Below are 15,000 nucleotides of genomic sequence, written 5' to 3' on the forward strand. Positions count from 1 at the left end.
GAGGAGAGGATATTCAGTGGTGAGAGAGAGAGAGAGAGAGAGAGAGAGAGAGAGAGAGAGAGAGAGAGAGAGAGAGAGAGAGAGAGAGGTGATGGAAGGAGTGAAGAATTGGCTTGGAGGGAGAGAAGAGAGGGATGGAGGGAGTAAAGGATAGGCTGGGAGGGAGGGAGGGCGTGGACGCGGCGTCTTCCCGGCGCCTACCTCAGTGATTCATCTCCAGGCTTACTCATGGTTTCCTTCCTGCGACCATACCTGAGTACGCCTCTTCCTCACCCTGCTCTTGTTGCCCCATCTCCCTTCCCTCCTTACCCTTCCCTTCCTTCCCTCTTCCCTCCCTCCCTCCCTCCGTCCTTTCGTGTACTGCTTTTCTCTCCCTTCCGTCCTTCTATCCTCTTGACTCCTTCTCTCTTTCCTCTCCCTACCCTTCCCTCCCTCTACTCTCTGACTCTCTCCCTCCTTCCTTTCTCTCCTTTTCTTTCTCTCCCTACTTTTTCCTTCCCTCTATCCTGTGATCTCCTCCCTTCTCTACTTTCCTCTTTCTCCCTACCCCTTCCCTCCCTCTCCTCTGATTCCTTCTCTCCTTCCCTTCTTTCCTTCCCTCCTCCTCTCCCTACCTGCTACTCTGTCCCTCTGCTGATTTTTCCTTCCTTCCTTCCTTCCTTCCTTCCTTCCTTCCTTCCTTCCTTCCTTCCTTCCTTCTTTCCATACCTACTGTGTTGTTTCCGTACTTCTTTTTCCTCCCTTACCTCCCTCCTTACCTGCTTCTCTTTCCGTGTACTTCTTTCCTCTCCTTTCCTCTTTTTCTTCCTTTATTCATCTCTCCTTCCTGTCTTTCTTCTCTCCTCTCTCCCTTCTCTCCGATACCCTTCTCTTCTTACTCTGTTTCTCTTCTGCTCTTATTTTCTCTTTTTTTCTTTCTCTTTTTTTATCTTCCTTTTTTCTTTCTTTCTTTCTTTTTTTTAGTTAGTTTCCTTCATTCTCTCCTCTCTCCCTTGCCTTCTCTTTTGTGTCCCATCATTGACTCGCTCTTTCTCTCTCTCACTCTCTCTCTCTCTCTCTCTCTCTCTCTCTCCGCCCCACACCTCCCCTCCCCTCCCTCCTCCCCTCCTCCAACACGACAAAGCTCTCCCTCCGTGACACAACGACAAAACGACTTTTCTGAACCATTGTCAGTGTTGGCCTCTCACTATTTCGCGCCGTGATAAAAGTAAAAATATATGCAAAAAAAAAAGGGAGGGGGGGAGGGCGAAGTGAGGAGGTGTAGTAGTACGTGTGTCGCTGGAATACTGAGCGGCGGGTGCGGGACGAGGCACGACCTGCAAACATCCGGTGCCTGCCTGTCTGTGGTGGTGGTGGTGGTGGTGCAGTAGTTTTAATTGCTGTGGTGGTGGCGGTGGTGGTGGTGGTGGTGGTGGTTTGTGTCAGGCTTTTCTGTACTGGTGGTGTTGTCTTTCTCTTACTTCTCTTCTTTTTCTTTCTCTCTTTCTTTCTCTGTCTTTTTTTTTTCTCGTTCTCCTCCTCCTCTTCCTTTTCCTTCTCCTCTTCCTTTTCCTTCTCCTCCTCTGAGTTTGGTAGTTTCAAGGTAAATCGAGTGTTTATTTTTTTTTTCCTCTATTGTGTTCTGTATTATGTTTGTCAAGTTAAATCATGCGTTCTCTTTTTCCTTTCACTTGTAAATCAGCCAGCCGGTCAGTGAGTTGGTTACTTAGACAGCCAGCCAACCAGTCAGTCAGTCATTCAGTAAGTTATTTAGCCAACCAGTCAGGCAGTTTGTTAGTCAGGCAGCCAGTCAGTCAGTTAATTCATTCGTTCGTTCGTTCATTAGTTAGCTTCTGTAGTCAGTCAGGCATGCAGTCACTTTCAAGAGGGAGTTTGCAAGACACTTATCCTTTAATTTTTGACAATGGTTTCTGATTGTTTGGTTTCTCAGTGGGCCTTTTTATTTTTTTCTTCCTAATTTCGTTGCCATTGGCCGATAGCTCTCCTGTGTATATATAAAAAAAAGTAAGGCATGACGTTAATCTGTCTGTCGATCACTCATCTGTCATTCAGTCAGTAAGTCAGCCATCCAGCAAGTCAGTCAAACACTTAGTCAATCAGTCATATATACTCACACAGTCAATCACCCAATCTAAGCTAAACGGCTTACTCACCTGCCCCCCCGTCTTCCTTCCCTACCAGCCCCACACAAGTCACTCTCGCCTATCTCATCAATCGTTGCTCGGCTCGTCTGCGTTACTGTCGTGCCTGCCTGACGCCGCCGCCGCATTTCACGGGGCGCGGCGGCGGCGTCTCTACCCAGCGCCACACCTCGTTGCCTCGCGGACCTTTCATGGGCTATAGAGCGGCTCCGGAAGGCGGCGGAGGCGGAGGTGGAGGAGGGGAGATAGGGAGAGGAAAGGGTACGAGTATAAAGAGACAGCCTGGGGGAACTTTACAGCTTCGTCCCCTCCCCTATATTCCTTTAGCATTCCTTTATCAGGCAGTTCACGAGAGATTCTTTGCCTCTACATTTTGACTTTTCCTTTCGTTCCGTCTCGTGATGACCTTTTGGCTGCTGTGGTTCCCTTAGCTTCGTCAAATGGTCCTGCATGAATTCAGATTATACGTATTATATTGGTAAGGTATAGATAACTAGGGGATATAAAATATGCTAGAAATAATGTAAAAAAAAAAAAAACTTATCAGTAGTTTTGAAAGGTAATTAACAGTAAATGGAGGTGAAAGGTTGTTTATTTATTTATTTTTTTCAGTACCTGTTGTAATTTGGCTGGGTAAATTTCCCGAGGGTTCATCCAATAAAATAGCGTTAATCGTGGTTAAAGGGTTAAAGGCTGCATTTCTGAAAACGCTCAGTGATTTCATGAGGACTGTTTTCAAAGCCCACAGTGATGGTAAGTCAGATTCTGGAGGGTAACCTTGCTATTGATGGCCCAGAATCCTCGTCACACCATCACTAGAATCACGAAAACCCTCTTGGAAACACAGCAACTTCCACCTAAGCCTGTGTCAAGTCAGGGTGAGACGCTGGAGTGCTTTGAGAGTAGGGTACATTCCTTGCCGCGTTCCCGTCATCCCCTCCCCTCCCCGCCGCCCCCCCACCTCCCGTTATCCCCATCAACTGCCCTGCCTGTGGTGCTTCCCGTGCCGCTGGGGTCTTTGTGTAGTGAGCTCAGGGACTTAACCCCTTACTGTTATGACCGTCCCTCGCTAACTTCCCTGGCACTGTAAAAATTGTTAGCTTGGACACACAGGAAGGAAATAAAAAGAGGAAACAGAAGGTTGATTTTGATTTTTTTTATTTACGCAATACACACAAATATGTAAGGGAACCTGGGAGAAAGTATAAGGTTCATTTTGTACTTTTTACAAGAGTTTAGAACAAAAATAATGTCAAAAAAGTAACAGATATTGAAGGTGTTTTGTGTAGTGTTAAGGCAGGGCTCGTCATGACAGCGTGGTAAGTGGTGACAGAGAAAGGAGTAGGCAAGGAGACAAAGCAACGGGAAGACATCAGCGATGGGGGAGGGGGAGGGAGAAGCAGAGGCCACACACAGTACTCGGAAGACAATAGCGCCACTTAGCGGTCAGCACAGCAAGGACAGCAGCACAATGGGAGAAGCAGCACGCAACACAGCCTTACGTACAGACAAGCAGCACAAAAGACAGAAAGAACAGGAATGGATAGCTAGTCATGGACAAAATAGTAACACAACACACACACACACACACACACACACACACACACACACACACACACACACACACACACACACACACACACACACACACACAGACACACTTACGTAAAGACAAACAACAACAAAATAAGAATAGATGGCAAATGATAGATTGCAGCAAAAAGTAACACTGGCATCTTTAAATACAAACAAACACACCACGAAAGGCAGGGAGGCGGGAATAAACAGCAGATAGGTGATAAAAGACCAGCATTCTACACAGGATGGCGTTCAGTGAAAAACAGCACGAGGGACAGGAAGGCAATGGTATGAATCCTGTGAAGCAGAGAGAGAGAGAGAGAGAGAGAGAGAGAGAGAGAGAGAGAGAGAGAGAGAGAGAGAGAGAGAGAGAGAGAGAGAGGAAAACCGGAATAGATAGCAAGTTAAAGATTAGGAATAACACACACACACACACACACAAAAAAAAAAAACATTACTCAGAAGATAAAAAAAAAAAACCGGTAGATTGTAAAAAAAAGGGCAAAGGGCAAAAAAAGGGTAAAAAAAAGAAAGGAAACAAAGAAAACAAGAGTAAAAAAACAAACACAGCACTTACACAACACTGCATAAAGACAAACAACAAAAACAAAACAACAGGTAAACAACAATAACAAAAAAACAAAAAAAAACAGCAACACACACACACACACACACACACACACACACACACACACACACACACACACACACACACACACACACACACACACACACACACACACAAGGTTACATAAAGCGAAGCCCAGCGCGGAGAGGACCACAAACAGAGACAGTAAACCATGAAACAGTAAACAGGCGAAGGAGGGATGGCATATTGAAGGCAGCGAGTCTACAGCAACAGGAGAGGCAGCAACAACAGCGTGTGGGATGCAGCGTAATCAGTGGTGCAGTAATGTGCGTCGTAGGTGCTTCAGTGCTCAAAGGATTGGGGACGGAGGCAACACGCAGGGAGGAGGAGGAGGAGGAGGAGGAGGAGGAGGAGGAGGAGGAGAAGGAGGAGGAGGAGGAAAGGTAGGGTAGTGATAAACTTGGCTCCTTGTAAACCGGTCCTTGCCAGCCACACACACACACACACACACACACACACACACACACACACACACACACACACACACACACACACACACACACACACACACACACACACACACACACTCGCAAGTAGGATTTTTTTTTTCATTTTGTTATTAATTTTTTTTGTTTGTTGTTCGTCTGTCACTTATTTTCTGTGTGTGTGTGTGTGTGTGTGTGTGTGTGTGTGTGTGTGTGTGTGTGTGTGTGTGTGTGTGTGTGTGTGTGTGTGTGTGTTTTCAGCCTCGTTTCTATTCACTTTTTTTTTCGATTTTTTTTACATTTTTACATTTTTCCTTGTAACGATTGACCTCTCTCTCTCTCTCTCTCTCTCTCTCTCTCTCTCTCTCTCTCTCTCTCTCTCTCTCTCTCTCTCTCTCTCTCTCTCTCTCTCTCTCTCTCTCTCCGAGAGAGAGAGAGAGAGAAACACATTTATACCTTCCCTTTACCGTGACTCTTCCTTGCCCTTCACCCTCCTCCTCCTCCTCCTCCTCCTCCTCCTCCTCCTCCTCCTCCTCCTCCTCCTCCTCCTCCTCCTCCTCCTCCTCCTCCTCCTCCTTCTCTCTCCCTTCCTTCTTTCTTCCCTCATCCATTTTCGTCGTCCTTTTCCGTCTCGTCCCCCTTCACTAACCACCAGAGAGAGAGAGAGAGAGAGAGAGAGAGAGAGAGAGAGAGAGAGAGAGAGAGAGAGAGAGAGAGAGAGAGAGAGAGAGAGAGAAATCTAACTCCTGTGAGACTCCTTTTCACTTTCTTCAGTCCTTTTCTCTTCCCTTTGTACCGAATAGAAGAGTGTACTCGTAAGAAGGGTAGATAAGAAGGAGAAGGGGAAGAAGGGCACAGACTCGAAATGAATAATAAAAAGACGTGCCAGAGAGATAAAGAAAGAGAAAGTCACTCGGAAAAAGGGTGGAAGTGGTGGAGAGAGAGAGAGAGAGAGAGAGAGAGAGAGAGAGAGAGAGAGAGAGAGAGAGAGAGAGAGAGAGAGAGAGTTTCATAGGGAGTTCATACAGTACAGGTCATCGTGCTGTCCCATTTTAAGCATGAGGAGGAGGAGGAGGAGGAGGAGGAAGAGGAAGAGGAAGAGGAAGAAGAAGAACATAAAAAAAAAGAGCTGAAGGAGAACCCGTCTTTTGTAACATGATTTTAATTAGTCCGCGGATCATTAATGTTGTTGTTGTTGTTGTTGTTGTTGTTGTTGTTGTTGTTGTTGTTGTTGTTTCTGTCAATTAGTGATATTTTACTCTTATCCCATCAGATTCCGCATTTTTCTCCTCTTCCTTTTTCTTCCTCTTCCTACTCCTCCTCTTCCTCCACTTCCTCCTCCTCCTGCCCCAGCCAATTATTATGTTTGCTCTTCTTTAAATCCTGCCTCTTCGCCTTCTTTTCTTCCCAATTAATACTGCTCTTACCTCCTCCCATCTCCTCCTCCTCCTCCTCCTCCTCCTCCTCCTCCTCCTCCTCCTCCTCCTCCTCCTCCTCCTTCCCCACCCCACCATCCTCATCATAAACTAAAACCTAAAACAACAAACAAGAGCAAAGCAGACTAAAATTAGCATTGTCAGACTCAAAACAGGAGGGCAAACAATCGCGTGAAAGCCTAATGACCAGCTGGCATTGTCACGTGAACAGCCTTGAACAGAGGTGGAACAACGAGGCTGACCGATGCTGACAGGGACGCACAAAGGGAGGCGGAGGTTGCAGAACGAGCGATGTGTTTCAGTGCGGTGCGGCCGTCTGGACAGGAGAGAGAGAGAGAGAGAGAGAGAGAGAGAGAGAGAGAGAGAGAGAGAGAGAGAGAGAGAGAGAGAGAGAGAGGATCGTAGTGATTAATGTGTTTTCAGGGATATCTCAGAGACGAACAGGTACACATACAGACAGGTGGGCAGGTGTACATACATACGTAAATTGGCAGGTAGATGTAGATAGGCAGATTATTGATTGATTGATTGATTGATTTATTGAATTTTTTTGCTCGATGGTGAAGTTAATTGATTTTCTGGTAAATGGGCAGGTAGGTTGATTTTTTCAGGTGGTTAAGTAAATAGTTGAACTGATTATATGTAATTATCAAGTCAGCAGTTAGCTTAGTGAAAGATAAATTGATAGATTGACAGGTAGATAGACAGATAATTGGATTGATAAATGGACTGGTTGGTAAGTTAGTAGGTTAGTAGGTTGTCACTGAATAGGTAAATAGATAATGAAATAGATGACTTGATGAATTGATTGTGAGGGAAGTACATAGACGGATGCAAGTATAATTGAAAGCTAGATAGACTGAGTTCCAAGTAGACAGCCCGTTGAATAGATAAAAACAACAACAACAACAACAACAACAACAACAACAACAACAACACAACACAAAATGACAAAGTGAAGACTATGATAACCTTTGTATGTGTATGTATGTATGTATGTATGTATGTATGTATGTATGTATGTATGTATGTACGAGTATGTATATGTGTGGCGTTTACCTGTTTACCTAACCTGCTACCTGCATGATCAATCCTTTGCTATATTTCATCATCCCTGGTGTTAAAAATTTGACGGCGGTGGTGGTGGTGGTGGTGATGGTGGTGGTGGCTAGTGTTTACCTGGTGTTATGATGGTGGTGGTGGTGGTGGTGGTGGTGGTGGTAATTGTGATATCAGGGGCACCATTAGTTATACTGGTGACGGTGAATATATATTGGCTTTGATAGGAGTGGTGGTGGTGGTGGTGGTGGTGTTATGTTGTTATCGTGGCAGCTGTGACCTAGTGAGAGAGAGAGAGAGAGAGAGAGAGAGAGAGAGAGAGAGAGAGAGAGAGAGAGAGAGAGAGAGAGAGAGCTTATCATGACGTAGGTGATAGGGAGTAACAATGTCTGATATTGTGTTGGCTTAGAGAGAGAGAGAGAGAGAGAGAGAGAGAGAGAGAGAGAGAGAGAGAGAGAGAGAGAGAGAGAGAGAGAGAGACGAACAAACAGACATACAAACAAACAGAGACAGAATAAACAGACATCGATCATCAATAATATTCGCGAAATGTTGGGGAAAGGAAGAAGTGGAACAGCAACAGGAGGAGGAGGTAGAGGAGGAGGAGGAGGAGGAGGAGGGACAGTGGTTGCCAGACATAGAGGGTGGAGGTTGACCATCAATTATGAAAGGTGGTGAAGGAAGCCTCTTCTTTAGGTGCCCTCGTTGGCTAGACATTCCATTCCTCTTGCTTCTCACCGTGTCTGTGTCCCTGTTTCCCTGTCCAGCCTGCCTCCTCCCCCTCCAGCCTTCCCTTTCCCTCCTAACCCGTTTACCTCCTAACCTTCCCTATTTTCCTATCTCTTTCTGTCTCTCCTTAACTTCCTGTCTCTTGCACCCCTTCGTGTCTGTTTCCCTGTTTTCCTGTCTAGCTTGCCTCCCTTCCCAGCCTTCCCTTTCCCTCCTAACTCGCTTACTTCCTAACCTTCCTTTTTTCTTATCTCTGTGTTTCTGTCTCTCGTTAACTTTCTGTCTCTTGTAGGTTTCAGATATGTGTCCCTTGTTTTCTGTCTGATCTCCGTCTGTCTTCTGTTCTTTCCTTTCCTTCCTAACCAAACTTATTTATCACGTAATCTTCCCTTCTTTCCTTCCGTCTGTTTGTCTCTCCGCTGTAGCCTTCTGTCTTTTGTTCTCAGCTGTGTTTGTGTTCACTGTTTCTTTGTCTGTCTTTTCCTTTCCCTTCTCTAACCTTCCATTTACCTCCTAACCTTTCCTTCATCCATCCTTCCTGTCTGTCTGTCTGCCTGTCTGCCTTTCTTCCCTAAATTCTTGTCTCCAGCACCCTTTGTTTCTTTGTTTATTTTTCCATTTCCCTTCCTAATCTTTTCTTTACTTCCTAATCACTCCTTCTCTCCTTCCTGTCTGCCTCTCTTTCATAATCTACCTCTACCACCTTTTGTTTCTTTGTCTATCCTTCTATCTTCCTTCCATTTATCTCCTAACTTTTCACTCTTCCTTCCTTCCTTCCCGTCTACCTGTCTACGTCCTTTAATCTCCTCCTGTCTCCGTCCTTCCATCTATCTATCTACCTTTCTTCTCTAGCTTTGTGTCTTTTCTATCTTCCTCCTTCTCTTCCTTAATCCTTTTGGTGCTCATCTATCTGTCTACCTGTGATCCTCAACTTTCTCTCTCTCCATCTGTCTGTCTCTCTTTTTAGCTTCCTCTCTTTCCGTCCATCTATTCGCCTTTCTTCCTTGATCTTTTTTATCCGTCTATGTGTCTCCCTTTCCCGTCCATTTTTTATCTGTAATTTCTCCTTCATTTTCCGTTTCCATTCCATTTATCCCTCAAATACTAACCGTGCCTTCTTCCTCCTGTCATTCTAGTCCTTCTTTACTGCTTTTTATCATTGCTCTTCATCTCTCCATCAGTCTTTCTGTTTATCTGTCCTCTGCTGGTCATATCTTTCATTTTTATTGTATTTATCATTATCTTCCTCTCCATTTCTCTCTCAAACACCTCTGCGTTCTTTTTGCTGTCATATCAATCCTTCTTTATCATATCTGTCCTTCTATATCATCTCTGTGTTCTCTTCCTTTCTCAGTATTTTTTATATTCACGTCTGTCTTTCGTTTCTCGTTCTTTATCATCTCTTTGTATCCTCTTCCCATTTGCGATGATTTAAATTTGCGTGTCTTGTTCCCTTGATATCTTTTCTTCATCTTCTCTTATTCCATATCATCTTTTTCTCTCCCTCTTCTCCTTCACAAGTTTCAGAATCCTTTATCTTTTTTCCTTTACTTCATTTCTTCATCTCACCTCATTCCATAGCATCTCTTTCTGTTCCCCTTCTTCACAACAGTTTAGTTATCCTTATCTTTTATTTCCTTTACGTCTTTTCCTCATCTCTCTTTCCACATAATTTTCTTCCGCCCCTCTTCTCCTTCAAAGCAATTCCAGTGTATCGTTTTACTTGTTTTCATTCCTCCATCTTTTCTTATTTCCTATCTATTTCTCTCCGGCTGTTCATGACAATTCAGGTTTTCATATCTTGTTTTCTTCACGTATTTTCTTCATCTCCTCTTATTCCACATCATCTGTCCTTCTTCTCAGTCTCAATCGCTCTTCATACCTTCCCATCTCCCTCTCATCCCTTCTTGATTTCAGTGGTTCCTCGTGTCCTCAGGGGTGCCTCAGCTGCGGTGCCCCTGTGTGGTGTCTGGCCCTCTTGGTTTGTTGGGTAGACTTGTGGTGGGTGTAATCCTTCCTTCCCGTGTTGCTGGCTGTGTTCCATCTGGCTTTAGTGGCCCTCGGCTCTCTCTCTCTCTCTCTCTCTCTCTCTCTCTCTCTCTCTCTCTCTCTCTCTCTCTCTCTCTCTCTCTCTCTCTCTCTCTCTCTCTCTCTCGTTCTCTCGCTTTCCTATGTATTTTCTTGTTGTGATTTATACGTTATTGAATTTCTCCTCCTTTTCCCCTCCTCCTCCTCTTCCTCCTCCTCCTCCTCGTGGGACAGTATCGGGAGTATGAGCCAACATAACTAACGTCACTCCTGTGATGGATGTACCCTCTCCCCTGTATGTGTGTGTGTGTGTGTGTGTGTGTGTGTGTGTGTGTGGCGCAGGTGTGGCGTCGTGGCGGTGCACATGGAATCCCTCTTTAGCAGGTATCGGCAGGTATTGGATGTTTGGAGTGCCTAACTGCTGCTGCTGCCCCTACTCCTACTACTACTACTACTACTACTACTACTACTACTACTACTACTACTACTACTACTACTACTACTACTACTACTACTACTACCACCACTACTACCACTACTATTACTACTACTACTACTACTACTACTACTACTACTATTACTACTACTACTACTACTACTACTACTACTACTACTACTACTACTACTGCTGCTGCTGCTGCTGCTGCTGCTGCTGCTACTGCTACTACTACTACTATTACCACCACCACTCTTGAATAACACTGAAGAAAACGTGTGCCGGCGCTGTTTACTCTTGCAATGGTCTCGTCGGTGCAGGAAAGACGGGCGGCGAGGCTCAGGACGGTTGAGAAGCACCGTGAAATTGGCCTGGCGAGAGAGACAAAGGGCGGGACGTGGCCACTGTGACCCGCCCTTGCCTCGCCTCGCCTTGCCTTGCCTGGGTTTGCCTTGCCTCGCCACTCGGTCATTACACGTCTTGCAGCTTTCCTTGTCGATTGATTTAGTTGTTTGGTTGAAGAAATAGTTATCTTACGTGTACATGAATATTACACACACACACACACACACACACACACACACACACACACACACACATGCGTCTTGGCGCCAATTGAGTGCCTCGCTGACAACCATTTGCATTCCGACAAGTGAACGCGCGCATTGGACAAGGTCGCGTGAAGGTTTGACATAAGCTCTCGGGGTGTTGGTGTGTCGGGGTGTCGGGAAATGGTCATAGCCGTCCGGAGATTGTCGGGGAGGATTCCAGTTGTCGGTAGTTTGTTGGGGTTCATAATTGGGGAGGTTGTTGGGGCATGTCCAGTTTTTAGGGATGATTTCAGCTGTCGGGGCCTTGTTGGGGTTCAGGATAAGGGAGGTTGTCAGGATTCCAGAGCAGAGGGAGAGTTTCATGGGTTCCAGGAGGGTTGAAGGGGTGTTTAAAAAGTTATTGAGTTTGTGGGGAGGTTCCAGGAGTGAGGTTGACTGGAGGTTCTACAAGTACGGGAAGCTGCCAGGGTTCCAGAATAGGGGAGGTTGTAGGAGGTTCTAGAGAAGGAGGGTATTTGGGTTCCAGAGTTTGGGCTGTTGGGGTTAGAATTCCGGTCCAGGCGAGGTTGTAAAGGGTTCCAGAGTTGTAGGGAGTTATGGGAAAGTGGGTTGGGGTTTGCCAGAGTTACAGCAAAGGGGGAGGATGTAAGAAGTTCCAGAGTCGGGGAGAATGTGGGAAGTTCAAATCGTAATGTTTATATTTGGTCCAGTCTTGGTGTGGCTTAGGAAGAAGAGGCGATCTTGACCCAGTTGTCTCAGTAGTTTGACCTCAGGCGATGCTTGCGTGGCGCTGACCTCTCCCGTGGCCAACTGTGCGGGGAGCGACCTTGACCCACATCTCAAGGGCGTGCGTGGCGTGATCCGAGGTAGCTGCGTTGCGTGTTGCGTGCCGACGGCGTGTAGGTGGGCGTCGGCGGTCAAGTTTTAATCAGGTCGCCGGAGCGTGGCTTTGCGTGTTCCCCTGTCCTGATGAAGCGCCTCCCGTGGCTTGAGATACTTGAATATACCGCCGAGGACACCGTGCATATTACCGGCGTGGTGCGGTGGTGTGGTGGGGTGGTGATGTGGTGTGATGTGGTGTGGATGGGAGTCAGGAAAGTCTTGGGTGGGGTTTGTTGCGTGTGGCTGCAAGATCCCCTTCCTGGCCACCGTTATTACTGGGCCGCCATCAGGAGGAGGAGAAGGAGGAGGAGGAGGAGGGTCATTGTTCTCGTTACCATCACAGCCGCAATCCCTAGAGGCGACCGTCTGTTATTGAGCTCCCGGTGAAGAAAAGGACACATGTTTTCGTTGAAATTTGAATCCATTTTAGATTATTAGTGGTTCCTTTATGGGGCTGAGATGTGTGTGTGTGTGTGTGTGTGTGTGTGTGGGTGGGTGGGTGTGCTGGGTGTGTGGGTGGTTGTGTAGTAATTGGAGTTCAGTTATATTGTTTTAATCATTTTGTTTTTGCACGAGTGAAATTTTTCATCAGAAATCACATTCATCAACAATTATAATCTGAATTGCAGTCGTGCATTATTACATCGGGCCCGAAAACAGCGGTACAAATGTGTGTGTGTGTGTGTGTGTGTGTGTGTGTGTGTGTGTGTGTGTGTGTGTGTGTGTTCGGATGCGTGTGTGTGTGTGTATGAATAAGTGTACCGTGCAGTGAGTGTATTGATGTTCGGTTCAGTGTGCATGAGTTTGTGTTTGTGATGAGTTTGAGTGCGTGTTTCATTCTGTGTGTACATATGAATGTGTGGGTGTGGTAAGTGTTTCGATGTGTGTGTGTGTGTGTGTGTGTGTGTGTGTGGCTGTGGTTGAGTGTTTGAGCATGTGCTACAGTGTATGAGTGTGTATGTAGTAAATGCATGAAAAAATATAATAGAACAGAATAGAACACTTATTGTCACGTTACACAATTGTATCCAACATGAAATTCTTTGCGGCGTAGTGCTCCTGTGCTTCACTGTGCATGGGAGTACGTGTTAGCAGCGGCTGTGGGTGAGTGAGTGAGTGAGTGAGTGAGTTCATCCGCTGACACACAAACTGACGTGGGTATTTTCCAATTACAGAGAAGGAGCTGGGCAGCAAGAGCATCGTTACCATGAGCGGCATGCAAACCATCCTGCACCACCCCACAGCCCTTGACAAGCCTGACAGGTAAGGCAAAGTGTTTTTTTATTCTTTTCTGGTAATTATTTTGTATGGACCATAAGAGGATACACGTGACTGGGTGCATTATATAATTTCTGCCCTTTTATTTAATGATTAGTATTTGTTTTTACGTACAGTACTTATTGTCAATGAACTATCAAACCATCTATCTCTCTGTGTGTGTGTGTGTGTGTGTGTGTGTGTGTGTGTGTGTCGTTAGGGAGATGTGGTTGTGATAACAGAACAAGACTGCTGTGCCCGTATTCCGAAACACATAGGGTTTTCATAAGCAATATTTTCAAAGCCCACACAGAGATTAATAGTTTGGGTTTTCATGAGTGCTTTTCCTATTAATGATGCGGAAGTATTGCTAAACTTTCACCAGAATCATAAAAGCACCCTTCAGAACGCCGGCAACTTCCACTGGACACTTTAAGGTAGTCGAGTTAGGGCGCTGAAACGTTTATGAGTACAGCTGTGTATGTATCGTGTGTGTGTGTGTGTGTGTGTGTGTGTGTGTGTGTGTGTGTGTGTGTGTGTGTGTGTGTGTGTGTGTGCACATGTAAGGTTCAAATCAAAGTGAAAAATACAAAGTTTGGAATCCTCTCGCTTCGGGCCGGTGAGTTCGGGAATTTACTCGCGCGAGGCTGAAATTGAGGTGAAAAGATTTTTACCTGGAATTTATACTCGCCTCGGTTTAGCGGGTTCAGAAATGTACGTACGTGTGTGTATGTGTGTGTGTATGTGTGCGTGTGGATGAAAGTTCTGAAGTCTGTTATCTTTTCTTATCATTTCTTAACTCAATCTTTCTTCCCTACCGCGGTTTCTTTTTTTATCAGGAATTCTTCTCCAGGCGGGTTGCTGGCTGAGCGGGGTGAATGTAGGACACGCCAAGGAGTCTTTCAAATAGTGACTCTTATTTCTTAGACATTGTAAAGTTTTCGCCTTGCAGTGATGGAAGTGCTTGAGTGTGACTGACAGCGCGGATCAATGTAGTCTGTGGGGAGAAGGAAAAAAAAAAAGAAAAATAGATCAAGGTAATAGATTATAAAAAAAAGAAGGAAAAAAAGGAAATCACATCATAAGTTGTAAAAAGGAGGAAGAAAAAATAGATGAAGATAATGTATTGTAAGAAGAAGGGAGAAGGAAATAAGGTAATAGACTAAAAATAAAGGAGGAAGGAAGTCGATCAAGATAATATGCGGTGAAAAGGAGGAAGAAGAAAATAAGACACGATAATAGATTGCGAAAAGAAGAAGAAAAAAAAGAAAAAAAGAAAAAGAAACAGGATGGGTAAAAGAAACCGTAATTCAAACTTGAGAAAGAAAAAAAAAGAAGAAAAAAAAAAAGCGCAAACCAAGTGAAAGGCTGCAATGAAACGATGAAGATAAAAGATTTCTTATTTTTGTGTGGAGAGGAAGATTGCACACATTTTATTAACAAGACTAACACCAGGAGAGAGAAATTAATTACCACATAACCTGAACTTTAAAGACACAACTTGAAACGCAAAAAAATAATACACACGGGAATCAATTTACCACTTATAACTTTAACGCTAAAAAATACAAGTTGACATGTAAAAGTGATACACACGAGCACGATATTGGAGTGGCGGAAGTGACGGCGTGCTGCGAGGAGGAGAGAAAGCACTGACCTCGCCTAGAAAGCACTCAGACACCGCATACCTCTGCCAGCCCCGACGGGAGCGCCTGCGGGAGGGAGGGAGGGAGGGAGAAAGGGAGGGAGGGAGACAACCCGCAGGCAGGAGAAGGAGGCTAAGAAAATAAAGATAAATATAATGATAACAAAAAAAAAAATAAATAAAT

General features: G+C 45.2%; 1 protein-coding gene across 6 annotated transcripts in view; it reads left to right on the plus strand.

Moving 5' to 3' along the window:
• The window catches only part of LOC135100756 (kinesin-like protein KIF13A), a 172,316-nt gene that overhangs the window by 55,813 nt on the left and 101,503 nt on the right, over window positions 1–15,000 (plus strand). For 5 of the 6 annotated variants that reach the window (XR_010268906.1, XR_010268905.1, XR_010268904.1 and 2 more), the window contains exon 2: window positions 13,090–13,177. Coding sequence is in view for 2 of the 6 variants with exons in the window: in XM_064003998.1 (XP_063860068.1) it covers window positions 13,090–13,177 (88 nt within the window). In the remaining 4 variants the exon portion in view is untranslated. Of the gene's footprint in view, window positions 1–13,089; window positions 13,178–14,010; window positions 14,692–15,000 lie in introns of those variants that run through there. The other variant, XM_064003999.1, reaches the window with a different exon arrangement.

The sequence above is a fragment of the Scylla paramamosain genome, chromosome 5, assembly GCF_035594125.1.
Source record: "Scylla paramamosain isolate STU-SP2022 chromosome 5, ASM3559412v1, whole genome shotgun sequence".
In the NCBI taxonomy this organism is placed as follows: domain Eukaryota; kingdom Metazoa; phylum Arthropoda; class Malacostraca; order Decapoda; family Portunidae; genus Scylla; species Scylla paramamosain.